This window comes from Passer domesticus, chromosome 9 (genome assembly GCF_036417665.1).
Source record: "Passer domesticus isolate bPasDom1 chromosome 9, bPasDom1.hap1, whole genome shotgun sequence".
Taxonomy (NCBI): Eukaryota; Metazoa; Chordata; class Aves; order Passeriformes; family Passeridae; genus Passer; species Passer domesticus.
In genome coordinates, this window is record NC_087482.1 from 8,791,864 (window position 1) to 8,819,795 (window position 27,932).

At 47.2% G+C, this 27,932-nt stretch overlaps 2 protein-coding genes across 6 annotated transcripts in view; both read right to left on the reverse strand.

The window, feature by feature from the left end:
- Nucleotides 1-27,932, reverse strand: part of LOC135307124 (uncharacterized) — a 142,130-nt gene that overhangs the window by 112,496 nt on the left and 1,702 nt on the right. For all 3 annotated transcript variants that reach the window (XM_064431771.1, XM_064431770.1, XM_064431769.1), the window contains exons 7-8: nt 27,499-27,615; nt 27,108-27,179 (exon numbers count right to left, since the gene is read on the reverse strand). In XM_064431771.1, coding sequence (XP_064287841.1) covers nt 27,108-27,179; nt 27,499-27,615 — 189 coding nt within the window. The remainder of the gene's footprint in view (nt 1-27,107; nt 27,180-27,498; nt 27,616-27,932) is intronic.
- Nucleotides 19-13,029, reverse strand: LOC135307604 (IQ motif and SEC7 domain-containing protein 1-like). Of its 3 annotated transcripts, none has more exons than XM_064432012.1 (3): nt 11,406-13,029; nt 10,401-10,577; nt 19-2,797 (listed from the first exon to the last, which is right to left on the reverse strand). In XM_064432012.1, exon 3 carries the CDS (start codon nt 2,771-2,773, stop codon nt 2,348-2,350), a length of 426 nt encoding a protein of 141 aa, XP_064288082.1. In that variant the 5' UTR covers nt 2,774-2,797; nt 10,401-10,577; nt 11,406-13,029; the 3' UTR covers nt 19-2,347. The 3 variants fall into 3 exon arrangements, with proteins under 3 accessions (XP_064288082.1, XP_064288083.1, XP_064288081.1); XM_064432013.1 differs by having other exon boundaries at nt 11,394-13,029; XM_064432011.1 differs by lacking the exons at nt 10,401-10,577; nt 11,406-13,029 and adding an exon at nt 4,206-4,299.

A 27,932-nucleotide genomic window follows, 5' to 3' on the forward strand; every position in this document is an offset into this window, starting at 1 on the left:
TTCATCTTTTCTGGAACAACCTATAAATTACAGTTAGACTCTACTATTGGTACAGATGTATGAAGAAAAGTCTACATATTGAAACATGTTATCACTTTACTTCAACTAATATCAACAGTAACACTGATATATTTTGCAATTATACAATATGTAGAGTGTAGCCTCACACTAATAACATTAGATGACATGCAGACAGTTCTACTTTCCCTTATAAGAACAGTATATATTTTTTAAACTGCAAGGAACAGAGCCTCAGGGGACCCAGGTGAGCCCTCTTAAGGTAAGCCGCAGAATTTAGAATAGAATGAGTGACACAGAAAAAGAATAATAATCACTTGTTTTCTTTTCATGGAGATCATTCTGAGGAGAAGGAGCAGAAGGGGAAAACATATTGCACATGTGTGAAACAAACGTGGACTGCTGGAAACAAAAGGCTAAACTCTAGATTGCTGTATTTGCTCTCTGTGGAGGTGAACAAAGTGCTCAGTTTGCAGTTCTGCTGGTATTGTGGTATCCATGGTATGAAAGGGAAAAAATGACTGAACCTCTCCCATCCTCCCCACACTAGAGATGCCATGAGCAAGCCAACAGGACAAGTCACTCTGTTGCTCCCATGTCCTCCCGATTTGGGACGCTTTTATTACTGTTTGTTTTCTGTTCCACAGAAACCCGACTGGTTGGAGCTGTGATTACTTTTATCCATCTCTCACTGGAACTTTTTGCTCATCCTCTTCAAGGTTTGCTTTTAGGCTGGTACAGTTTTGCAGTTGTGATTCCTTTGTCTCTACTGTTTAGGTGTTAAGTCCTTGCAGTGGCTCAAAGTGCTGAAACTACAAAGTAGGTGCCATGGATAACTTTGTACAGGATTTCGGGATACAAATTGTAGAGAAATTTGCAAATTGTTTGGTTACAACACATAAGCAACAACAGCACAGCCTATTTTTATGTGATGTCTTGCAACTAACTGGACTATGGAAGTGAAGGTTTGAGCATAAACTCAGCCTGCTGAGTGCTGGGTGTTTCAAACTAACAAATGTGATGAGTAAAAATGGTAAAGCCACTTCATTGCTAGCACATGGCTACATGGAATTACAGATTTTGAATTTTTTTTAATATATATATATATATAAAAAAACCCTATACTAAATTCTAAAGCAAACCTTCAAGTTTTAGAGCACTTCCACTGGAAACACTCTGGACTAGAATTCAGCTTCGCTGGGGGTAAAAATGAGCAATTATGGCAAACAGGAACCAAAGTAGCTGAGAAGGATGGAGGTTTGCCATTTTCATGTTTGAGATGAATGTTTTTGCAGTGTTTACATGCACCTGGCGGAACTCTTCCCATGTGCTCGTTCAATCCATATGCTTACAAAAGAAATGTGGATCATGTAAATTCACAGTTATCACAGCCTTTAAAGTGTCTAAGAACTTGTGTGACCAATGCTCGGAGGTGCCCCCTGGTAGGTGGGCACCCTCCATTGCTACGGAATAATTACTGCATCTTAACGAGTTTGCTTACCTGAAATAGCAGAGCAGCTCTAATACTGATTACGTATGATATCATCGTGTTAATAAAATAAGGATTTATACAAAGCAGTATTGGACTATAACATTTAAATGCTATGTTACTTGGCACATTTAGTAATGATTGCTTAGAAATCTTAACAAGTCCAGGGGACTTGTGATGAAAATACTGAAATGTTTGAAATTGGTTTCTAACGTTTAATGGTTTTGGTCTACTTTCATATGCTATTCATCTATTATACTGTCCTATCAAGTAAGTGGAATTCCTTGTAAAGTCTATATTGCTAGTTTTGTGGACTGAAAAAATTTCTTTCCAAGCACAAATGTTAACTATACAGTATATATATATATATATATATATATTTATATGTATATATTTATATTATATAAAGTTTACTTACGTACTTTCATCAACCATATCAGGTCTACTTATTTTTTTTGCCCATTGAGAGTAAAAGAGCAAGAATGCAACACTTGGTTCTGTCTGACTTTTTTCCCTGTTTTTTTTCCATAGGCTAGCTTTTCATTATGTGTGTAAAATTGTCCAGGGGTTTGGTGTAAAAGGTAGCTTTCCTCAGATTCAGCAAGCAGCACATTGTCAAGGCAAGTTTGGAAATAACTAACCAGATGGTGGTGAACATCTATCCAGTAGATAAGTAAAACCAGTATGGCCTGGGCTAACTGGAATTATTTTATTTAGTAACAGCAAGCCTTTAAGCTCATTAAATGGCCTGGGTAAAAACTGACGGTGTGATTTTGTTGCTTCCTCTAAGTGCCTTTGCAGCTGGGTTTGGAACTAGAGTCACGAGGAGGGTCTTTAGGCCTAGACTATGGTGCTGATGCCGCTGTGTTTGGGCTTGGTGCTGGCGGCGGCGGGCGGCGGGGGCGGCCCGTGGTGGTGCGGGCCGTGGTGCGGGCCGTGGTGCGGGGCGTGCGGCAGGTAGGGGCCGTGCCCGTGGCCGTGCCCGTGCTGGTGGTACTGGTGCGGGTGCGGGTGCAGGGGCGGGTGGTAGTGGTGGTGGTGGTGGTGGTAGGGCGGCGGGTTCTGGTGGCAGAACTGCGCGTGGTGCGGGTGCGGCGCGGCGGCCGCGCCCTCCGCGTGGTGCGGGGTCTGCGCGGCCGCGTGGCTCTGCGAGGGGGGCTTGCCCCTCTTGCTACCGAACAGGGACCCTAGGAGTGAGGAGGAGTTGGGCATAGTCTGGTGAGGGCGAGATGGACACTCTCGGGTTGATGTAGCTCTTCGGCGCATGTGAGGACTGCTAATGATGGACCCCTAAAAAGAAATTAATAGAAAATAAAAATTAAAAAAAAAATATCTTGAAATGTTCGGAAAGGGAAAAAAAAATTAAAAAAAAAAAAGAAAAGAAAAAGTTCACACTGACCCACAAACTCCTCCTTTAGGGTTAACATGGGTGGATTATGTTAGAGAGCTCTAGGGGAAATTTTATTTCCACCTTCCCTAAGTGGCCAGTGGGGCACTCATGCCCTTCTTAGAGGATGTTAAGCATTGGGTGATTTTCTCTCAATATTTTGACATAAAGTGATATGACTTCAAATTAAAAAAAAAAATGTCACGGAAATGTAACATGATATAAGACCTACAAGTGTGTTTTTAAAGGAAAAATACATTTTAAAATACTGCAAAAAATACCATACTTGCTTTTTTACCACAAAAAAAAAAGCGCTAGATTAAATGCAACCTAAATAGTTAAACATACAGCAGCAAATATTACAGTTACAGCTCAGATTTTAAAATGGTATTTAAATATTTATTTATAGCAGTTTTCCACTACTATATATGACAGTGCTGCTTCTCAGGCCTACCTCTGCATTTTGTGTTAAATGGAACCATACCATTTTTGCCACTAACATTTCTATGTGCTTATATTTTTCTGACCTATGGTCCAACATTCTCTATTATTTAGCCTGGAATTTAGTTGCTGAAGTTGAGGGTTTGTATTTTTAAAGAGTTATGGGACACAAGAGTAGTTAGGCAAAGTATGCTAGATTTAAACTGTAATCTACCTAAAGCAAACACAAAAAAAAAAAAAAAAAAGAAAAAAGAAAAAAGAAAAAAAAAAGAAAAAATCTGCAAGCTGAATTCAGAGACATGAACAGTATATATAAATGGTTTGAAGATGAATGAAATCTCATGAAATCCACATTGAATTCACCTATCTGAATAATTTTTTTTGTCCTCCCATGCCCTATCTGTGCAATTCCATGGTGTCATGACTGCATACATTTAGCAATTGAACTCGAAAATAAGCAATGGGGATGGTTGAGCATGACAGTCAATAGTTGTAGCTAAATATCAAACAGCAAGAACAGTGTACTTGGTAACAAAGAGCAAGGTGGGCTTTTAAGCTGGGACCAGACTGAAATGGTGGCAAAAGGACACATCATATCCATTTAACCATGCTGGCAGGAACAAAGGGAACAAGGTTAGCTCAAACCAAAAATGGCATTGCTCTAAAACAAGCTGTCAGTGCTTTGTAAGCTGGAAGAATACAGAGTGAATAGCCTAGGCATGCATTTTACTCGTGGCAGGCAGGTTATATATATGTGTATATATATATATGTTAGAAGAAAAAAGAGCAAAAAAATATGTATGTATATAAAAGAAAGGTTTGAAATGCACATCATCACATCCAGCTAGACATCAGGAACTTCCTACTTACTTCCATATTGCTGTCTAGCGATCCTGCACTGCTGCGTCGCCCACGCTTGCCTGCCCAGGACATGCAACAGCAGAGATTAGAGACTGCGACACGACCGGCGCCAGGAGCCGCGGCCCCACAGCCCCACAGCTTCAGGGCCGGCAGGGACAGCAACTCCCTGCACCTGCCTGCGTTTCTAGGGGATCAGTGGAAATTTGGAGAGCTGCTGGTGCTGGGGATCGGCTCACACGAGCGGGGGGTGATTATTTTGTTGGTAATTTGCACAACTTTTGAAGTAGAGGTGTTTGGGCAGCTGGGTTTAGTGCTGCGCTTGTGATGCTGAGCAGCAATGATTTTAAAGGGTTTGGTTTACTGGAAGCTAATAGGCCATGGAGGTTTTTTTTTCTTTAAATATTGAGATATAATTGTGGGGTGGCATTAACTTAAATGCAAAATTTAACGTTGAAATATTCTGAACTTCAGTGTGGGGCACTGTGAGGGCCATCGGTTTTATCAATTAATCAGTTTTATCACTTCATCGGTTTTATCATTTTATCGAATTTATAATTTCAATTTCAGCTTTGAACCTCAGTGGATTTCATACAATATTCTTTCATGAGGTTTAAAAAAAACCTAAACTTAATTTTTGATCAGTAAATCTGGAATCTGTCTTGACATTATGGCTAGATTTTGTTTGTTTAGCTGTGCAGTGCTTTATCTTTAAGCATGTTGGATTTGTACTCCAACAGTCTCAAATTGCAAAAACTTTTGCCTAAACCCACACGTGAAACTCCAGACAGTTTGCCTAAAGAGCCAGAAGACCTCAGTGGCTGGATAGGACACAGGATCTCAGATTTTCTTTCTCACTTCACAGCAGAGAAAATAGCATCTGGCTGCAGTGGAAATAGAGATTTTTAGAAGCTAACTTGTGGAGCTTTGCTTTGCAAAGTTTCAGAATACTTTCCTGGCAGGGTGCAGAAACAAAGCTGAGCTTTGAGGAGCCCTCCTGGTGCTCAGAGCTTCCCTAAAATCTGCAGGGCTTTCGAAACCAAAGCTTTCTCAGCACTCTCTCCTTGTTTTCCTGCAAGGCCAAATATCAGTCTCCACCCTGCATTGGCTGCATTCAGAGTTTTCTACACGGAGAGGTAGTTTTGGCAGAGAATGTGAGGATTTCAGCATCACTTAACCAATTAATGATGTACCCTCATCACAGACACCCCAAAAGCACCTGTGATCAGAACTAGAGAGCAGTGGAACTGCTCACAGGGCAATTCAGACTACCCAAAGGATCAGGATGACCAAAAACTACCACCTGCTGGATTTATAAGCATAGTATTGACCTGGTTGGTCACAGAACACTGCCCTGAAACAAGTTTCTTGTAAGAGCTACAGTTCCAGGCTACTGGAACATTCTCCCCTCTTAAAAAGAGTTGCTCCCCAGTACAACCCCTCTGCAGTGACATTAAATTGAGGGGAAGGCGTTTGTGGTCAAGGTGTTGTGTTTGACTTGAGAAATTCATTGGGATTTGGAACAATTTCCCTGGATGGGCTCTTTGTCAAAAGCTCACTGCTTCATCTCCTGCTGCAGTTTTAGCCTCAGCCAAACTCTACTATCTTATGAGTCCCCCAAGAAAAACTGGGTTTGTTCATCCCTTATGTTGACTCCTAGTCAGGTTTGATATTTTTCTGCTCTGATAACGGGATTAGTACTGATTAACACTCCAACCACTCTTGCTTGCTGATGCAAACACACTGCGGCAGCCACCTCGGAACTTAGCAGTCAGGGTTGCAAATAAGACTGAGAGCTGACACGGGGCATTAAACGTGGCCAAAAATGAAGGAAAACACAACAATCCAATGCCTTTTGCATATGGCAGGAGTCACAGTCTGATCAAATAACCACGGACACAGTAAATACGGACAGAGAGCGACAGATGGAATTTTGCTCAGAATAACTCCAGGGCAAAGTAGTACTTGCAAAGCCAAGAACAAACAGAAAAATCCACCTTAAATGCCTGTAATTTCCCTCAGATAGGCACTACTGCCGTACAGAGGCTTAGTTCTTTTTCTTAAAAACAAATTGATCCCGATTCTGTGCTGACATGCAGTGTGGTGGGTTTACTCAGTAAATCCCCTGGAGCATTCCCCCTGCCAATGTGTGTTTATTCCAGACTGTTCCCTGGTCTTTGGGATAGCATCCCATTGCAGAAATGCCTCCCTGGAGCTCCAGCCTTCACATGCATCTCAGGGAAATTCTAAACTAGAACTGCACCCAAGCATGTACTGGCAGGATAATTAGTAGCTGTGGTACAAAGCAAGGTGGTATTTATCAAATCTGAAGATTAGTTTTGCTTAATATATTAAGTTTACTTTAATATTTTAAGGCTGTTAGAGTGGACTTTAATTTATAAAAATAAATTTTCAATTAATTTAACCTTATCTGTTAGATATGAATATTCCTTGCAAGAAATATCTTGAACTTACACAAGTGTATGCCTCATATATGAACATGCACTATATAGGGCCAAGAACATTTCAAATTTATAGTAGAGATATGAAGTGATTACAAGATTTTTACAAACTTAACCATGCCAAAAGAATATTGAGCTTCATTAATAAAGGCCACTGCACCTTGCAGAATGGATGTGTGCAGGACACATCACAGGATGTGTGGTGATCTCACAGTTTAGGCTACAGATCAGCTCAGTACATGGAAATATTTCTCACTCCTGCTCTGTAGTTCTTGAAACTCTTCTGGGCCAGTGAGATAACTGATAGCTAAAGACTATCAATGATTTGATATTATGATTTAGTATTATGATTTGGCTTTGAGTGTCTTGGGGGAGAAAGCTTGGAAAAAAGTTTTAAGTTAAATTACTCTCTCCAATGACTGGAGAGACCACTTTTGAGGGGGAAAGTACTGTTTGCCACCTTTACATTTTCAGCTTGTTTCTGTGTGAAACAGGTACAATCTTAAGATTTCACACTGAAACAGAAGTATTTTAATCCTGGAAATACCTTTGGTTTTGTTTTGATTTTGCAGTAATCTTTTTTGGCCTGTGGCTGTTTTAGACAAGCCCAGCTCTCAGTAACAGGAACCACTGCACCACCCTCACCTGGTCAGTACTACCTGGCTGTGCCAGTTGTGGAGTACTGGGGCAAACAAGAAAACTGCAATTTTTAAACCAGTTCAGTGTGTAAATACTACTCCCACCTTACAGATTAGTGATGTGGGAATAAAGTTCGAATTCCTCTGTAAACTCAATGGGTCCCCCAGCAATTCAAAGTGGCTGGAATTCAAATTGAAGAACCTAAAATCAGTGCAATGGGACTGTTTCTGGGAGAAACAGAATGGGAAACACAGCCAGTCCAACTCTTTCTGCTCTGCTTTAGTGACCAAATCATTCTTCCTGTGGAACAGTGGCCATGAGGGGACATCACACTTTTCCCATCTTTCTGTAAACTCATAAAACTCAGCTTTAGATTCATTAAAATTTGCCTGGCTCTAATATTTTTGTATAAATTAAGAATTTCAAGGTCTGGAAAAAATAAATTCAGTTCTTCCAGCTCAAGAATGTGCAATAAAAATTATACATTTATCTTTAGAGAAAAATAAAGCCCTAAATATTTTTGACATATTCGCATCTTGGAACACTTGGATGTCACATTCTGTTTTATATTCCATGGAAAGAACTGTCAAGGCACAAGGAACAACAGCATCTCCCAGTGAAGAGATCCTCAGCACATCCTTCCCACAGCTGGGAGTTGAGCTGCTGTGGCCAAGGCATGGAAACACTCTCAGGAAAGGATACCTGATGGACACATCCTGCTTTTCTGTGCATGCCCAGCCTAGGAGGCAGAATCAGTCAGGGTATTTGCTAGATCTCAGAAGCTGCTGAATTGTCACTCAGAGAAATTTAGTAATTTCCACAGCCTCCATTTACTGGGATGTCTGGGGGACAGCAATGGATTTTTTTCCTAAATAGTTCTGTCAAGTACCTGTGCAGCCAAATGCTGTTCAGTCACATTTCCCTTCACTGAATAAACAGTTAAAATTTTGAGTTTGCAATGTTCACTGGACATTTACCTGCCTTCCTGCATAAATATGAAATCAGGCCATTTTCTCTTGTTTGTTAGATTTATTTTTGATTCAAGGTAGAAAGGTCTCTCTAAAAATCTACTTTCCTACAGGCCCACACACTCCTGTTCCTCCTCCTTGTTCATCCTGTGCTTCATCCACAGAAGGATTTGAGGGAACCTAACTCAGGCCTGTTTTAGAGAAGCAATTTAATATGGGATAATCACTGAGGGGCAGTATCTTCCTAACTGAAAGAGATTTCTTTGCTTTTCTGTGGATCACTTCTCCCACATTAAAAATAAAATTAGCCTCACATGCAAGCTATTCCCTGAGAGAAGGCAGAATGATATGGATCATCTCCCTTAAGTCATTCCACCAAATAACACAGCAAATAACAGGCTGGTTGTTTCTCAAGTCAGTTGCACTGCACAAGACCAAACAGAAGCTCTCCATAATTCTCAGTTATTTCAGGTTAAAATTAAGTTTAGTTGGGTTTAACAAACTCATTGATAAACCCTGCAGTCTGTGAGTGATTTCTACTTTTTGTCATGGAAAAAGGTTATTTTCAGTAAGAAGCATGCCAGTTGTAGGCATGCCCTGTGAAATGTGTTTGTGATTACAAATGTTGGTTTGTTGAATTAAACCCATAATATGAATTCAAATACATGGCAGTGTTTGAAAGAGAGGGATGAGTAATTCTCATGGAATGAAAAAATTAATCAGAAATCACATTTAGGGGTACAGATACCCACTGAACTCACAAATTAACAATATGGTAGTTCTCATTCTAATGAAATAAAACCAAAACAACAGAAAAAGATGAAGTATCTTCAAATCTGAGAGATAAGAGTGGTGAAGACTAGGGCTTGATCTTAAATCCGCTGGAGCCAAGCAAGCACCAATAGTCAACTTCAGCCTGATTTTGGATCAAGGGCCTAAGTCTTTTTAATGAAGCACATGGAGATGTGAGTATGAAAGCCTAAACAGAGAAGAAAAGAATTGAAAGAGCTCACTCTCTACATATTTGTATGCACATACATATACCCACAAAACACAGGCTATCATTTCAGTTTACAACAATTTTATTTATTGCAGCATAGCTAATGTCTCCTCTTTAGTGAAAAAAAAAAAGGAAATAGGTAAGTAGTGTCTACTACCAAAGATATACAGAATATTGAAATTATGACTACACTGGACATCATCACTGCAATTGAAAGAACAAAGCAGAGTATGCAACACAGCCTATGAACTAAAAACCAAATAACTAAAAAAAAATAGAGTTGCTACTATCTATGGAAGTACTTTCTGAATAGTGGACATGGTGTTCAGATAAGAGTTCTTGTCAGTGACAGGAATCTTTAACACTGAAAGATTACATGGCTATGCCAGGTGTGAGGCAAACCATCAAATAAAAACATGCCCAACTTCCCCTGGCTTGCTTTGGCTAACAAATTGTATCACCACTGCTTTCCAGTCTTTAACCAGTTAATAAAACTTAAGACACATCAGTGGCTTTGTGGGTTATCAGCATCCTTGTCCAATAGGGCTTCTTTGGTTCTGTTGCAAAGAGTACTTCACAACAACCTCTTTTTGCAAGAATTAGGAACTGTGTCTGAGTTACAGAACCAGAAAAGAGCATCAGGGGCACACTGGTGTTACACAGCTCTAGAGAGAATTTAGTAGGGCTTCACTCAGTTTCATTCATCGAGGTGGTGACACAGGTACACTTGAGCACAGAGTACACAGAAAGCGCTCGTCACACAGAGACCAGGAGCTTTCCTTCCCTTTCCAGGCCTAGTCTATGAGGGGGAAAAAGCAAAGGCAATGAAAAAAAAAGAAAGGAAAACCAAGTGAATTGCTCCTAGCACAAGTCAGTCACTTCTGTTTTATTAAAAACTTACAATTTTTCCTCTGTCTTCACTGTCCTTTAAAAGTTTCTATAGCAACCTACAACGGCTTTAATACTTTCAAACAGCAGCCGCTTAACAGAACAAAGGTAAAAAAAAAACAACCCAAAACAAACAGAAATTAACCACGAGCCGAGGAGGGGGGAGTAAGGAGCTACTTGGAAGTGTAAGATTCCACCACTGCTATTTGTGGAGGCATGCAGCGAGCCGGGGAGGAGAGGCAGCTCTTACCTGCTTCGGACAGGTCGCGCAGGGAGGAGCTGAGCGCGCTCCGCTTCAGCCCCTCGCCGCTGGCGTAGCTGTCGTCCAGGCACGCCCGGGGCAGGGTCCCGTTCCCGGAGTCCTTCTTCAGGCTGGAGCACTGCGACATGCTGGGACGCACCACCCCCTTCTGCTTCTCCAGCTCGGCTGCAACACACACGGGGGCTTTTACAGGGGTGTTTGTGGGCATGAAACAACCCAGAACGTCCCACAGGGAGTTTCACCCCTCTACCCACAGCTGGATTTCTCTTTTGGGAAAATGGGATAAAATTTCATCTTCAGACACTCACGGGACTACCAGCAAAATGTATCGGTTTGGACCATGACTTCCTTACTGACCACAGGAATTGCAACCCGGAAATGAAGAAAAATTCAATGAAGCTTATTGGAAGAGCCATCATTGGGAATTTCAGTGTGAGGTAAATTGCCCTTAAAATTCCTGCTGTAATTTGTGATACAAATCACAGAGCCAGCTCTCCTCTGTCCACATTATCCCTAAAATTCTTACAGGAATTTATAGTACAAATCACGGATCCATCTTTCTTCTCCACATTATCCCTAAAAATTCCTGCAGTAATTTATACTACAAATCACAGACCCAGCTCTCTTCTGTCCAAATTATCCCTAAAGTTCTTCCTGTAATTTATGCTACAAATCACAGACCCAGCTCTCCTCTGCCCATTGTTATTTGCAGCTTGTCCAAGATGAATTCCACTGCAGCTACACTGCAGTAAATAGTAGTCAATGAACTCAGCCGGGGCTTAAGGCATTATTGGCTTTTTCCTTCTTCTCAAGATAAAGTCACAGAAAAACCCACATTATTTTGAACTTTTACAGAGTTCTAATGTGTTATACTCTTATACTTTTTATTAATGGTAATTTTTAATTTAAAATTTAAATTTTCCAAGGGTAATATTACTTTTTATTATTTTGATTAGCTGGAAAATGCTCCATTATATGTACCTTTGTACTTACACTCTATTCTGTGCTTTTCCATTTCTTGAACTTCTGCAATTGATTCCCTCAAATCATCTGTAAACTTCTTCCTGTCCTGAGGATTTGGTGCATTGAAATTTATGAGTACTTTGATATCTGCTCCTGGAACAGCTGACGTGAGCCGAATGCCATTGGGATAATCTGGAAGAAAAAGGCAAGAAAAACTAAGCTCTGATTAATACAATTACTTTTCTTTTAATAAAAATACCCACAAAACCGGAAAGCTTTTAGTAATATTACCACAGAGGATACAAAGTCAGAGAAATAAAAGTCTGACAGCATAAAATTAGAATAAAAATCCCTAAGGTACATTGGAACAGCCTAACTGTCAAATACTGAACGAATACTGAGAGATATCTCTATGTAGCTGCTGCCCTTAAGGCACAATATGCAATATATATCAAAAACAGTAGGGAAAAAAAAAATCTAAGGGGATATTTTTTTTTCATGGAACAGATCCCATGATCACCTTATCCACTTGTGACCAAAGTTTTGCTGAGTGTAAAGGCTACTTGAAGACATTTCAAATGCTACAAATTATCTTTTAACTCACCATTTGCGGGTGAGTTGACACACAAACAGGTACAGATTTAGTATTTCCTATTGGATTGTTCTCCCTGTACATGCTACTTTCCTTTTTTTCTTTAAAATGAAATTAAAAGTATCTGTGAAATCACATACTGAAGAAGTAAAAGGACTGATTTGGTTTTTTCACCCTTCTTTTGACCCATATGATGGACTTTTAATAAAAGGCAGATGTTTCAGGAAACTGTCTTTGCCTCTTTTCTAGGTGTACTTCTGAAGTTTTAACAGCTGGTCAAAAATACCTCCTGGTTGAGACAGAATGTTCATTTACAGAAAGATACTCAGAATGAAAATATGTTCTGTGTTGAGAGCTTTGTAACAAGCTAGCTCCGAGCTAAAGCTCACAGTGAGATTAATTTGACCAAGATAGAAAATGAGGGGAGTTGCCTTCCAATTAAACTGTGTCCTTGGCCTGCGGATGAAGTAATGCACCGAGCAGGTGGTGGAGAAAAACAGCCTGGGAAAGTAATAAGTAGTTATACCAAAATAGCACGTAAATAGCTGATAGCTAGTTAGCCAATGGTGAGCTGGGATTTTGCACTATGCATGAGCTAATTAAAAGGTGTATAATAATCCGTAATTCGGGAATAAAGACGAGACTTGTCGATCATCATATGGCGAGCAAGTCTTCCTTCTCCATCAAATGGTGACCCCGACGTCGACGACTACGGACAGACACGGCTGCCACGGATGGGGAAGTAGGAGCGGGTCCTTCTGAAGCAAGGGGGGGACGGCAAACGACCACTGCGGGTCGCGGCCCTAGGAGCTATAAATATAGTCCTAGCCTACGTGCTGCCGAAGTCTGTAAGCCTTGCAACAGCGCTGATTAGAAATGGAAAGGCAAGCAGCATATGATTTATTTATTTGCTTTTTAAAAAAGCGGCAGATTAAAGACATGGACTTGCAGAGAGAGCTCCCACAGTTGTTAGATTACGGGTACGCTACAGGGTTGTTTTTCAACCCCCATACGGTCCATGAGCTAACAGAGTGGCGTAAGTTCGGGACCAGGAGGGCGGTTACGCGCACTGCGGGACAGCCCGGGGCAGACGCGGAGGCGAAAACGCATATGCCGGCGGCGCTCCCGGTGCTGCAGTGGCGGAATGGACCGAGCGCTGCGGAGGCGGCGTACTCGGTGCCGGCGGTGGTTACGCGCACCGCGGGTCCAGTGACACGCGCGGTGACAAAAACTCGCACGGCAGCTGTCCGTGGGGAAAGCGCACAGATCGTGAGGGAAGTGCCGGCCAGGGCCAAGCCGGCCAAAGCGAGACGCGGCAGCCGAATAGGTGCTAGCGGCGGCGGACGCGCACCAGTAACGCGAAACCCGAAAGCTGGAGCTAGGAGGGCTTTTTCACTTTTTGCAAGCGCACAAAAGCACCAGCGGTGTGGGACATTCTCCCGCTGGCTGCGGGTGCTGGCGCAGAGCCAGGGGGAACCAGCCCGAGCGGAGATCCAGGCAGAGCGGAGCCCAAAGGAGATCGGGGCCGCGCGGGTCCGGGCGAGAGCGTTCCTTTCCGCACCCCCGGGATAGCGCAGACTGAGGCTGTGCCGGAGCACACAGGAGACGGGCGCGGGCAGACATTCCTCAAAGCACCGCCCTGTCACAGCTGCCTAGCAACCACAGCAGACAGCCCATCGCAGCAATTCAAACAAGTGTCTGAGAAAAAACAGGTCAGGAATTTCCTTCAAGATCAGGATAGAAAACTTCTGAAAATTCACACAGTGCTTCATCCAGATGTTATACGGGGCATTTCACCCAACTGTTCCACAGACTTTACGGTTTGTTTACCAGTTTTTTTTGTAAATGTGTTTGCTTTTCTAAAAGTGATTGAGTATTTGGGTTTGATGGCTTTGAGTTTGATGACTTCATTTCCTTTCCCTTGCCTGAGGCGAGAACAACCTTTTAGGGGGGCAGAGTCTAAGTAAACTTCCTAGTTTCTGTTTGGACTACATATGAGAAGATTTAAACTGTAATATTTCTGTATACTATGGGCTTTATAGTCTTTGCTTTCTTCTATTCATTAAGAGATGGCATTAGATAAATGGATGTAAATGTGCTAATTATTTTGACTATCCTTAATTTAAGTGAAATTATTTGTGTTTAAGATTATCTGTCATCTTTTTCAGTTTTGTTTTAAAATATCTATCCAAGATTCAAAGTTTTAAGAATTATTGATATTAAGTTTATAATCTTTGTTATTTTTAGTTTTTGTAAGTAATGCTGATAGATAGTGACTGTTGTTAATACCAGATGAATACTTTAGGAAGGTTGTCTTAACCCCTTCAAGCACTTCTTGTTAAGGAGTTTTCAGATTTTTGTGATAAGAATTATTATTAAGATATTGTTGCAGTATTTACAGCCAGCTTTCATGTGTTTTTCTATTTTTTTGTGTGATCACCTACAAGACACGTGTCTCTTTAAGATCCTGTCTTTTTATTTCCTAACTATTTTGATGTTTCTGAGGGTTTTTATCCAAATTGCCAGTTTTGTAGTTCTTTTAATTATTATTACAGGAATACTCCGGCAGAGAATTCAAGAAGTTTGCTGTGTTTGGAAAATCTCTGTCTTGACAGAAACTTCAGAAGGATTCAATTATTTGCTGGTTTGATTGGTTTGTAACCCTAAGGTTTCTTGTTTATAACAGTTGTTTTTAAAAGCCCTGTTTAAAAAATGTGTTAAGTGACACTCACCAATTAGAGTTTGGGCTCTGGCCAAGCTCTAGCTCTATTTGGATGGAGTGACTGACAATCAACCCGGATGTTTTCTGCATCAAAAAGTATTCAAGTCCTTTTGACTTGGCAATTTGACCATCTATGACAGCTGAGCCATTTTCAGAGGTGATTTGGAGAAACATGAATCCGGACATGGTTTCTCCAATTCTCTGTCATTTTAAGGTTTGTCAGCTGTTGCAGACTCTGGGATAAGAGTTCGGTGTTACAGTGTTTAGTAATTTTTTTATTTTGTATGTGTTGTTGACTGTGTGTATTATCTAAATTAATTCCTAATTACTTTTATTTTAACATTTCTTTATGTAACATTGCAAAATGAAACCAGGACCCATTTTTCACCTCCAAGATTTTGAGAAGATTCTTCAGTCCTGCAGGGATGTGGGATTTGTTTGTGTTTTAACAGGTGCCCTGTCTCAGCTTGAAAAGAAAACGGGGGAGCTCAGGGTATTGGAGTGGCTCTCTCCACCGCTACAGCAACAGAGAACTGTGAGACTGAAAATTGAAATGATTGCATCCCTCATAAAGAAAGGACGTTTTAGGGCAATCCAAGTTACAGGAGCAGAGCCTTCAACAATACGATTGCCCATTAAAAAGGACACGCTTGACTGGTATTTGGTGAACTCTGGGGAGCTCCAGGAAGCCCTTTTAGGAGCTGGAGCTGTCGTGGAGACTGGGAAAATGCATCCTAGTCCCCTCCAGTGGATGACAGAATGGGACTGGATAACAAAGCCCATTCAGAGTCTGTCACCATTAAGGGGGGCTATCACGGCCTTTACGGACGCTGGTAAAAAGTCCAGGAGAGCAGCCGTGACATGGAAACAGCAAAGACAGTGGTGACAACATTTGTTAGATGCAGATGCCAGGGACAGTCTACAGACATTGGAACTTTTAGCTGTAGTATGGTCAATGATGAATTTAAAAGGTCCTTTGAATATTGTGACTGACTCCCTTTATGTAGCAGGAGTAGCTGCCAGGCTACTATACTGGGGGAGGGGATATCTTTGTGTTTCCTCTCCAACAGGACCCTTGTGGATCCCCGCGAAGTGGACTCGAGCTGTACCAGATGTTGAGGACTGTCGCGGCCTTGTCACCGGAGGACAAAGAGAGGGTGCACAACAAACTGACGCTGATATTGCGACCCTATTTGCAACACCTTAAGCCCTACTCTAACGATGCGCGATGTGCCTGTGTTCATCTTCCTGACGATTGGATCGAGTGGTGTCAGGACCTTACGGTAGAAGTAAAAGCCCCTCAATCACAGCCATGCTTGGACTGTGGGGACAATAAATGTGCTGCATGGATCGTGCTAGACTGTGGAGGCTGTAATAAGGTGTTTTGGTTGGAGCAATCGACCGTTCGGCAGAACTGGTGCCCAAGCTGCCGATTCTCCTGGAACTTGCAGAACTCGTGGCAGCAAGCACTAAGGGATTTTACAGGGCTTGATTTGAGAGGATCGTTAGACTTGTATGAAGCCCCGGAGCAAATTATTTTGGCATATGTTACTTGGCAACTTAAGACCTTGTGTGAGCGAGTAGAAAAGCAAGTGCGTACTCACATAATAGCTTCGCGCTGTCGAAAGCTTGTGCCCCTCACACAGACATCCACTGTAGGACCGATTAAAAAAGACTGTGGGGTTGAGGAGGCACTAGACGACTGCATCAAGCAACTTAAGTCCTGTTCTCTTCGCTCCAGAGGGACTGCCAAATAGGGCAACCCACATTCTGGAGCAAGCTGAAACAGGTAGTAGTAGCTACACTTTAACCTGGAGGGGCAGCTAATAAGGCCATGAATTTGGCCAAGCAATTAGGCTGCTGGGCCAAAGACGAACTGAACGCCACCTCCCAGGTAGTGGACATGCTGTCTCAAGATGTACAAAGTGTAAATCATGCAGTATTGCAGAATAGAGCAGCAATCGATTTCTTATTATTAGCTCAAGGCCATGGTTGTGAAGAATTTGAGAGTATGTGTTGTATGAATTTATCAGATCATTCTGTATCAATATGCTATAGAGATATTGTGTGATAGTATTGCTAATGCTTGTATTACCATGCTTGCTTAATTGCATACAAAGAATGGTGAGTCAGATGATGGAAAGGGCTTGGAAAACAACACTTCCGGCTCAAAAAGAAAACGGGGGAAATGTTGAGAGCTTTGTAACAAGCTGGCTCCGAGCTAAAGCTCACAGTGAGATTAATTTGACCGAGATAGAGAATGAGGGGAGTTGCCATTCCAATTAAACTGTGTGTCCTTGGCCCACGGATGAAGAAATGCACAGACACAGGTGGTGGAGCGGGATAGCCTGGGAAAGTGGTGATAGTTATACCAAAAACAGCACGTAGATAGCTGATAGCTAGTTAGCCAATGGTGAGCTGGGATTTTGCACTATGCATGAGCTAATTAAAAGGTGTATAATAATCGGTGATTTGGGAATAAAGACGAGACTTGTCGATCATCATATTGTGAGCGAGTCTTCCTTCTCCATCAGGCACGCGTTGTTTCCTGTGGTGGTCACACTGGGGTCTTTGGTGGTCTCTGAGGCTGAAGGCTGTGGTCTTCCTCATGACTGAACTTTTGAACTTTTCTCTATTGTGCGTGCACTGTGGTCCCCTGGTGCTTATCTGAGTACGTCTGTTGGTTTGGATCAGCTTGGAGACAGAGGAGCTCCTTAGTCTAGGCTTCTTGCATTCCCTGGTCTTCTCCTGTTATGAGTAAAACACTCATCTGTAGCTATGATATTTTATTAAAAATCCTTTCCTAGGATTTTTCCCCTCCTGAGGAGCTGAGGGCCTCAGGAAAGAAATGTAAACAATAACTATCTGCTGCTGTGGAATGCAACAGGTGCATCTTCCATTGGTCCATGTGGATTGTTTTCACTTGATGACCAATCACAGCCAACTGTGTTGAGCCTGTGAGCAGTCACAAGATTTTTGTTATGCATTCCATTCTATTCTTCTTCTTTGTAGCCTTCTGGTCATTTTTTCCTCTCTGTTCTTTTAGTATAGTTTTAATGTACTATTTTAATAGAATATATAATAAATCAGCCTTCTGAAATGGAGTCAAGCCTCGTGTCTCCACACCTGGGGTGTTCGCCCCAACAGATTATCCATTTTTTTTAAGGCTGCAAAGTTAAACAGGTTGGGCCAGTTGCTGAGAGTTGAAATGTTGACTATTTGTTGTTGCAAGCTTCATGTTGCAATCACCTCTTGTTAATAGTTTTTCTTCAATTACCTGTTAATGGTTAGAAATCAAGCGCAATTGTCCCCCTGCTGCTTCCCCAGAGCCTGCAGGTAGCAGGGTGGGGGTGGTGACATCAGAGCTAGTATGCAGATGAGAATGCATTTCACCAAATTTTTCAATTTTCCAGGAAAAAACCCCTAAAAACATTGAGCCGACATAAAATTAAGAAACCTAAGTAAGGTCTAAAGGTGAGGAACTTAATCCAGTATGTGCTAAGATCCTTTTTACTCCTCACCCTAACCTGAAAGGATGTCAGCTAGAAAGAGGACCTGGAATGTTAGACCAAAGAAGCAGAATTCCCACTACTCCCTCGAGGATGGAAGCCCCAGCTCTCCCTGCATACCAGCGGACACAGCTGCATCATCATCCTCCTCCTCCGTGCCACTCCTGGGAGCAGCGGGGGTGCGGGTGACCTGTCGTTTCTCCCCAACCTGAGCTGAATGTTTTTAATAAAGGCATTAAAAAGGAGAAAGATCTCCTGCCCTATTTATGACACTGGTATTGTCCTTCATAGCAAGAAGCTTCAGAAATTTGCATTTTCCTATGCCCTTTGTACCTTGGCAGAAGGTTCTTAAGTAAAAGGTTAAAATTCAACACATAATTCTACAATTTAAAATTTAAATGCTTAGTCCATATTGCTAACTTAATTGAACCCCCCAAAACCTCCATTTCAACAGCAGCCCCTGCCTGGTTTCTGCCTGCCCACACTGTGGGCATCCACAGCTCCTCCTGGGCATGGAGCTCAGTCAGTGCTGGTGCTGGGTGGGCTTTGCTGCTGCTGCCACCTGGACACTGGGGTGACCGCTTGTCCTGGGTTGCAGTGTAAAGATGTATTCTAATGCCATCCTCAAGAGCTGCTGAAACCAGGAGGGGCATTGTTTCTTCCTTATCTCCTGTTAATGGGCCCATCAATGTCTTGCCACATGACTCAGAGATAACTCCCTCCCAGAGCCATTTCTGTTTAGTGGCTAATCAAGGACCCACAGCATGAGGCAGAATGATATCACCCCACTGTGAGATGCTCTGCCCATGGGGGAGGAGCTAAGCATCCCCAGCTGGATATAATCTGGGTTTTGGGACACAACAAGCAGTCTTTCCACTGGATTCCCAGAGGAACCGCCGCCCTTACCCACTGCTTTTCCAGAGGATGAGAGCTACCAGATTGTTTCTACAGGATCACCACTTCCACAAGTCCATTTCATCTGGACTGCTACCACCACCCTAACTAGCAGGGTGTCAGCAGGCTGTATTCTGAGCCTGTCAGTGGTTTTTCTTTTGTATTATTGTATGTGTTTTGATTTTTTTCCCTTTTTCTAATAAATTGTATTTCTGACTTGGAGTCTCTCACTGGTTTTGCTTTCCAACCAGAACAAAGATCCTTCTCTTTATTTAAACAGAAGAATAGGTCATTGCCTACCCTGCAAGCGGGGGGTTGGGGGGGTGGGGTGGGGGGGGTGTCACCTTCAGTGATTCCTAGAGGGAAAGGCCAGGGGGCTCAGGGGCAGAGGGAGAGATGTGTTGGTCTCAGGAAGGGCTGGAGGGTGCTGGGCTGGTCCTGGGGTCCCTAGAGGTACTCGGGTTGGCTGGGATGGGACAGACAAAGATAAAAAAAGGGATGAAGGCAGCTTGGGGAGGCCCATGGGGAGAGCAGGTGGCAGTGGGATCTACAGGGTAAAAGGAGGTTCCCTCGTAGACTGTTGTTCTGGGGTCCTCTTCACAGAAGACTTGAGAGGGCTGTCCGGGCCGTTACTGCTGCTGGAGGAGCTGCCCACGCTGTCTGGGTGTGAGGTGCAGCCACCGTCTTCCAACTCCTGTCCCGAGGTGCTCCTGTGCAGAGAGGAGGTGGCTGAGGCCCCAGCTGCCAGTGGCACACAGGGACCCTCGTGCACAGCAGGGCCCAGAGCTGGCAAGGCTCCCCAGCACGGCTGGAGCTGCTGGCACAGCTGGGCCCAGCTGGACAGCTGCCCCTCAAGGCCCCGGCCAGCAGGGCACGGCTCTGGGCAGGGTCCCTGGCCAGGAGCGGGCCCCAGAGCGCCTCTGCCTTTCAAGGGCAACCTCGGCCCTGCTCTTTCTCCTCCCCACCTCCCTCTGCCTCTGCCCCGTGCCCCTGGGGCTACTCTTGACCAGGCAGCCTCAGTGGGAGCCAGCCCTGGCTGCAGCCCCAGCGGGGCCCCCAGGACAAGGCCCAGCAATTGAGAGGCCACTGGAAGCACTGGGCAGCAGCACAACCCTCAGCAGAGTTATTTGGACAATCATGGACTGGCCACAACTCCACTGCAGCCTCAATGGGAATGTTCCCTGTCCACGTTAGACTTTGAAAAGAAGCTGTTGGAGGGGGCAGGCAATAAAACACTCACTGTTTTCTGTTCCAGGAATACCAGATTCCAATGCAGAACAACATGAAGACAAGCTCCAAATAAAGCATGCCTGCCACACACCCTAGCCAGCAGCCGGTTCCCTGACAGAAACCCCTGCTGAGGCCATCCTGGGCATTCGGAACAGGTCTTGTGGTGCCGGCTGCATCTGTGGAAGCAATGGGGAGCGTGAGCCCGTGCTGTGCTGCACTGCTGAGCTGGCAGCACGGTGGATACGGGCAGGACGTTCTCTGTTTCCCCAGAGCTGGGGCCTGCAGGCACCTTGCCGGCCCTTGGCACAGGCTGTGCCAGCCAACAAAGCCCAGCAGGCCGGGAGGAGAGCCCGGGGGCAGCGCAGCTGCTTGGGCAGTGGCTGCTGCCAGGGACACGGGCCAAAGCCATCCCTGAGCAGCCACTGCCAGCCCTGGCCCTCCCTCCCCCGTGACAGCTCCCCCAGCCCCAGGGGACAGGCTCAGGCCCTGTCAGGACCCAGCGCAGCCCCTGCCCAGTCGGGAGCCAGGGCTGGTTCTGGCCCTGGGCTGGCGGCAGGGCTCCCGCTCGGGGCTGCTCCTGTGCCTTGGGCCCCTGGGCACTCAGGGCCAGCTCCGCAGCAGCTGCAGCGCCAGGGACCTTGCTGCACCAGTCCCGTTTCCCCGGGGCTCTGAACCAGCTCCAGAGGCCTGGAAGCCGAGGCGCCTCCAGCTTTGGCTGCTGCCGGGATGGGGAGGGGCAGGCCCTGGGGGAAGAGCTGCTGCCACACAGCCCCGGCCAGGGCTGAGCCCGGCACAGCAATTACCTGCTGTGCCTGTGCCCGTGTCTGGCATCGCCTTCGTTCCTGCAGCTAGGGCTGCCAATGAGCCACTGCTTCTCCCTGGGTGCTCCTCCTTCTGCACAGCCTTTTGGTCCATCACTTGAAAAAGGGACAACTGGATCAAATGGAAACACTCCCCACTGGGGAGGTGGCACCTTCATGAGGCAATGCTTGTCTAAGTCACAGGTAAAGATCAGGAAAAAGCCCAGGTAATTGGGGCTGGGCCAGTGCACTCCCTTATGCAAACAGCTGCACCTCCTGATCTTCTCAGAGACTGGGAAATGGCAGGGGAACTCAGGCCCACGGTACAGCTGGGGCACCCTATCAGCTAATGCCAAATTCCATCCTGCAGAGGCTGGGGAGGAATTGCAGCAAGGCCAGGCTGGGAAACAGCCCTGCAGGGCGTGAAAGCAGCAGCGGGGCAGCGAGGCTGCCATGGATGCCTTCCTGCTGTGCCGGGCACGGCGTGTCCAGATGTGCAGCCAAAGCCCCCGGCTGCTGAGTCCCAGGGGAAGCATGAGGGAAACGCACCCACCTTGTCCTCCGAGTGCTTCCTTCTGTGTTTGTCTCAGGAATTCATCTGCCTCATGAGACGTTTTGGCTGCAGTATCTTGGGTCTTTCCTTTTGGAGGACCTTAAGAGAAAGTAGTTCCATTTCCCAGGAATGGATCCCACAAAAGCGGGGCTCAGCCTGTGGGGTCAGCAGGGACACACTACTCACCCCTGTAATGGGAGCTGGGTTGGAGCCAAGCATCCAGCCCTGGAGCTTGAGAAGTCCTCCCTGCAGACACACCTGTAACTCAACAGCCACAGAAGCTTCTGCCATCTCTGCTGATCTGCACGGGCACCACTGAGCCGCAGCAGTGGTGAGGGGATTGCACAGGGCGAGGGCACACACGTGCATGGTTCTGTGCTGGCACCTGCAGCGCTGCCTCCCTGGCCCAGCTTTGGGCTCTGAGCTGGCAGCTCTCCCAGGGGGAAAGGCCTTGACCTACTCTCAGCATCTCCCAGAGGCTCAGTCCTGGATGTGGGGCCTTTGCCGGTAGGTTCAGCTGCAAAGAAAGGCAGGACAGAAGAGCTCCTGTGGCACTGCAGGAGATCCTCAGGCTGCCCACAAGGCTCAGCCCCGGGGCACAGCCCTGGGCCCAGCCCCTTCCCTCTCTGCTCTTCTCTTTGACTGCACAGAGCACACGGAAGGACACACTGGCACAGTACACGGGAGGAGGACTGAAAGATCAATGCTCCTTCCTCCCACTGACAGCGATCCTGAGGGATCCCTCAGGGATCCAGAAGGGAGAAGGGAAAGATTCTCAGAATCCTTCAGCCTTTACATAATGTTAAGGGAAATGGTTTATAAATGAGCTTTTGTTGCATTGATCCTGATTATTCACTCAGGAAGGGCAGAATGAAAACTTGCCTCCAGCATCCTCCAGGAACTTCAAACCATCCTTCATCAGGACTTCCTGAAAACCCATGTCACGATTCCAGTCTAAAAGGGAGCAGAGATCAGAACCGTATCTGTGGCATGCTGGGATGCCCGAATGCTACAGGGAAAAGGGCACTGCAAGGGGGTCGGGTAAGGCCGTGGGAGCCAGATGGAATGGACATGGCCAAAGCTGCAAAGGGGCCTGGGGAGCTCTGGGCTGGCTCCTGATCACTCTCCACACTCTTTCCCTGCCCTCAGCAACATCCCTGGGAGGGGTGGCTGGAGTAGCCCAGGGCCCTGGGGCTCTCTCCCTCAAACTCACAGAATATCCTCCCTAAAGCATGGGGGAAAACTGCAGCAGGCAGTGCCACAGCTATCCCTCCCTCCTACACTCCCACCTGCCCTCCTTCTGCTGGGACAGCTCCCAGATCCCAAGGGCAAACAGCCAGGCCCTCTCAGGACACACTGGAGCCTTGCTCTCCCCCTCTGTCCTTTCCCCACCGTGGGCACCCCGTGCAGTCGCTCCCAGGTTTCAGGACATGTCTCCCATGGAGGGACCCCAGCAGGACTGCTCAGTACCCGAGTGCCCTGAGCCTGCTCGGGATAATTCCCCTGGGCTGTGCCGCTCTAGTCCAGGCTGTGCCCGCACTGCCAAACAGCAGAGAGGGCAGCTCAAGCCTCAGCAGGGCTCAGGCCCAGAGGCACAGCAATTACCTCCTGTGCCTGTGCCTGGCATGGCCTCCCTTCCTGTAGCAGAGGCTGGCACGGAACCACTGCTTCCTCCGGGAAATGCTTACTTCTGCACAGGCTCTCCGTTCATTTCTGGAAAATGGAAAAGAGACAGCTGGATCAGATGAAAACATTCCTGACTGGGAATGGGGAAGGTGAGGCATCACTTATGAAAGGAATGGATAAGGATCAGAAAACACCCAGGATTTTGGGACAACCCAAGGCTGCTTCCTTCCCCAAACAGCCCCAACATCTGATCTGCCTGGACACCAGGAAATTGCTGGGGATCTGAGGGAGGGCATGGACTGTGGTGAAACTGGGGCTGCCAGTCAGCTGATGCCAAATGCCTTCCGGCAGAGGCTGGGCAGAAGCTGCAGCCAGGCCAGGCTGGGAAACAGCCCTGCAGGGCGTGAAAGCAGCAGCGGGGCAGCGAGGCTGCCATGGATCCCTTCCTGCTGTGCCGGGCACGGCGTGTCCAGATGTGCAGCCAAAGCCCCTGGCTGCTGAGTCCCAGGGGAAGGATGAGGGAAATGCACCCACCTTGCCTTCTCTGCAGAAATTCCTTCAGCATTTGCCACATGATTTTTAATGGGTCCTGGAATTTCTTGCCTGCCATGTCTTTGGTCTCTCCTGTCAGAGGACCTTAAGAGGAAGTAGTTCCATTTCCCAGCAATGGACCCCACAAAAGCAGAGATCAGCCAGAGGGGTCAGCAGGGACACACTACTCACTTCTGTGATGGGAGCTGGCCTTTTGTGCAGCATCCAAGGTAGGAGTTGGTGCAGTCGTTGGTCCAGATATATCTGTAACACAACAGCCACAGAAGCTTCTGTCATGTGGTCCTGACCAGTCAGTCAAACATTACGCCTTGGTGGGACAGTGAGAACATACCTGCAGAATGCTCGGAGGGCTTCACAACTTCAGAGCGCCAGGCTAATGGAGAATCCTTCCCAGCCTCCCAGTCTGGAAGCAAACCAAGATGAGAACTGTTTCCATTGTGTGCCAGGGCTGGCTCTGGCCCTGGGCTGGCGGCAGGGCTCCCACTCGGGGCTGCTCCTGTGCCTTGGCCTCTGGGCACTCAGGGTCAGCTCTGCAGCAGCTGCAGCACCAGGGACGTTGCTGCACCAGTCCCGTTTCCCCGGGACTCTGAACCAGCTCCAGAGGCCTGGAAGCCGAGGCGCCTCCAGCTTTGGCTGCTGCCGGGCCGGGCAAGGGCAGGCCCTGGGGGAAGAGCTGCTGCCACACAGCCCCGGCCAGGGCTGAGCCCGGCACAGCAATTACCTGCTGTGCCTGTGCCCGTGTCTGGCTTTGCCTGCTTTCCTGCAGCAGGGGCCGGCACCGAAGATGGAGTGCTTCCTTTAAGAAATGCCACCTTCCACTGAAGCACTATGTCCATCTCTTGACAAAGGAAGGGAGACAGCTGCATCAGATGGAGCTGTTCCCCACTTGGGCGGTGGCATCAGAGGTAATATTTGTGAAATTTATGGAGCAGGAAAATGGCCCGATTACAGTAGCGTGATGTGAGCACTTCCACCACCAAACAGCCACCCTTTTCCTAATCTGCAGGGCTGGATATAGTGGGGGATCTCAGGGTGTGTTACAGTTTGGGCTGCCTGTCAGCTGATGCCTTCCGGCAGAGGCTGGGCAGAAGCTGCAGCCAGGCCAGGCTGGGAAACAGCCCTGCAGGGCGTGAAAGCAGCAGCGGGGCAGCGAGGCTGCCATGGATCCCTTCCTGCTGTGCCGGGCATGGCGTGTCCAGATGTGCAGCCAAAGACCCCGGCTGCTGAGTCCCAGTGGAAGCATGAGAGAAATGCACCCACCTTCTCTTGTCTGCAGGGGTTCCTTCAGCTCTTTCCTCATCTGTTTGGATGGTTGCAGGGACATCTTATCTGTTGTATCTTGGATTTTCCCTGTTAGAGTAACTTAGACAAAAATATTTCCATTTCCCAGCAATGGATCCTACAAAAGCAAGGCTCAGCCTTTGAGGTCAGCAGGGACACACTACTCACCACTGTGATGGTAGCTGGGCTTGCGTATAGCATCCAAGGTAGGAGATGGAGAAGCTGGAGAAGTCCTCTCTGTAGACACATCTGTAACACAAAAGCCACAGAAGCTTCTGTCACCTGCTTCCTGCCCGCTTGTCTACAATTCTTCCTTGGTGACACACCGAGAACATACCTGCAGGAGGCTCCAAGGGCTTCAAAACTTTATTCATCCAAGCTGATGGAGAAGCCTTCCCAGCACCCTCATCTACAATGCAGCACAGATGAGAACACTTTCCAGGGTGTGCTGGGATCCCCTTCTGCCACAGGGAACTGTGCACTGCCAGGGGGTCGGCTAAGGCCGTGGGAGCCAGATGTGAATAGACATGGCCAAAGGTGCACAGGGGCCTGGGGAGATCTGGGCTGGCTCCTGGTCACTCTCCACACTCTTTCCCCGCCCTCAGCAACATCCCAGGGAGGGGTGGCTGGAGCAGCGCAAGGCCCTGGGGCTCTCTCCCTCAGACACAGAGGAAATCCTCCCTAAATCCCTGAGGCAAACTGCAGCAGGCAGTGCCGCAGTTATGCCTCCCTACCTCCTTCTGTCGCTCCTGCCCTCCTTCTGTGGGGAAACACCCCAGATCCCAAGGGCAATCAGCCAGGCCCTCTCAGGACACACTGGAGCCTTGCTCTCCCCCTCTGTCCTTTCCCCACCGTGGACACCCCGTGCAGTCACTGCCAGGTTTCAGGACATGTCTCCCATGGAGGGGCCCCAGCAGGACTGCTCAGTGCCCTGAGCCTGCTCGGGATAATTCCCCTGGGCTGTGCCGCTCTAGTCCAGGCTGTGCCCACACTGCCAAGCAGCAGAGAGGGCAGCTCAAGCCTCAGCAGGGCTCAGGCCCAGAGGCACAGCAATTACCTCCTGTGTCTGTGCCTGGCATGGCCTCCCTTCCTACAGCAGAGGCTGGCATGGAGCCCCTGCTTCCTCCGGGAAATGCTTCTTTCTCCACAGGCTCTCCTTTGATTTCTGGAGAATGCAAAAAGAGACAGATGGATCAGATGGAAACATTCCTGACTGGGAATGGGGAAGGTGACAATTTCAGGAGGCATCACTTGTGAAAGGAATGCATAAGGATCAGAAAACACCCAGGATTTTGGGACAACCCAAGGCTGCTTCCTTCCCCAAACAGCCCCAACATCTGATCTGCCTGGACACCAGGAAATTGCAGGGGATCTGAGGGTGGGCATGGACTGTGGTGCAACTGGGGCTGCCAGTCAGCTGATGCCAAATGCCTTCCTGCAGAGGCTGGGCAGAAGCTGCAGCCAGGCCAGGCTGGGAAACAGCCCTGCAGGGCGTGAAAGCAGCAGCGGGGCAGCGAGGCTGCCATGGATCCCTTCCTGCTGTGCCGGGCACCGCGTGTCCAGATGTGCAGCCAAAGCCCCCGGCTGCTGAGACCCAGGGGAAGCATGAGGGAAATGCACCCACCTTGCCTTCTCTGCAGACATTCCTTCAGCATTTGCCACATGATTTCTAATGGGTCCAGGAATTTCTTGTCTGCCATGTCTTTGATCTCTTCTGGTGGAGGACCTTAAGAGAAAGTAGTTCCATTTCCCAGCAGTGGATCCCACAAAATCAGGTCTCAGCCTTTGGGTTCAGCAGGGACACACTACTCACTGCTGCCATGGGAGCTGGGCTTATGTGCAGCATCCAAGGTAGGAGTTGGTGTAGTTGTCCCTGCAGACACGGCTGTACAACAACAGCCACAGAAGCTTCTGTCACCTGGCTCTTACCAGTCAGTCAAACATTACGCCTTGGTGGGACAGTGAGAACACACCTGCAGAATGCCCAGAGGGCTTCACAACTTCAGAGCGCCAGGCTAATGGAGAATCCTTCCCAGCATCCCAGTCTGGAAGCAAACCAAGATGAGAACTGTTTCCATTGTGTGCCAGGGCTGGCTCTGGTCCTGGGCTGGCGGCAGGGCTCCCGCTCGGGGCTGCTCCTGTGCCTTGGGCCTCTGGGCACTCAGGGCCAGCTCCGCAGCAGCTGCAGCACCAGGGACGTTGCTGCACCAGTCCCGTTTCCCCGGGGCTCTGAACCAGCTCCAGAGGCCTGGAAGCCGAGGCGCCTCCAGCTTTGGCTGCTGCCGGGCCGGGCAAGGGCAGGCCCTGGGGGAAAAGCTGCTGCCACACAGCCCCGGCCAGGGCTGAGCCCGGCACAGCAATTACCTGCTGTGCCTGTGCCCGTGTCTGGCATTGCCTTCCTTCCTGCAGCTGGGGCTCGCATTGAAGATGGAGTGCTTCCTTCAGGAATTGCCACCTTCCACTGAAGCTCTATGTCCATCTCTTGACAAAGGAAGGGAGACAGCTGCATCAGATGGAGCTGTTCCCCACTTGGGCAGTGGTATCAGAGGTAATATTTGTGAAATTTATGGAGCAGGAAAATGGCCAGATTCCAGTGGCATGATGTGAGCACTTCCACCTCCAAACAGCCACCCTTTTCCTAATCTGCAGGGCTGGATATAGTGGGGGATCTCAGGGTGTGTTACAGTTTGGGCATGGCCTGTCAGCTGATGCCAAATGCCTTCCGGCAGAGGCTGGGCAGAAGCTGCAGCCAGGCCAGGCTGGGAAACAGCCCTGCAGGGCGTGAAAGCAGCAGCGGG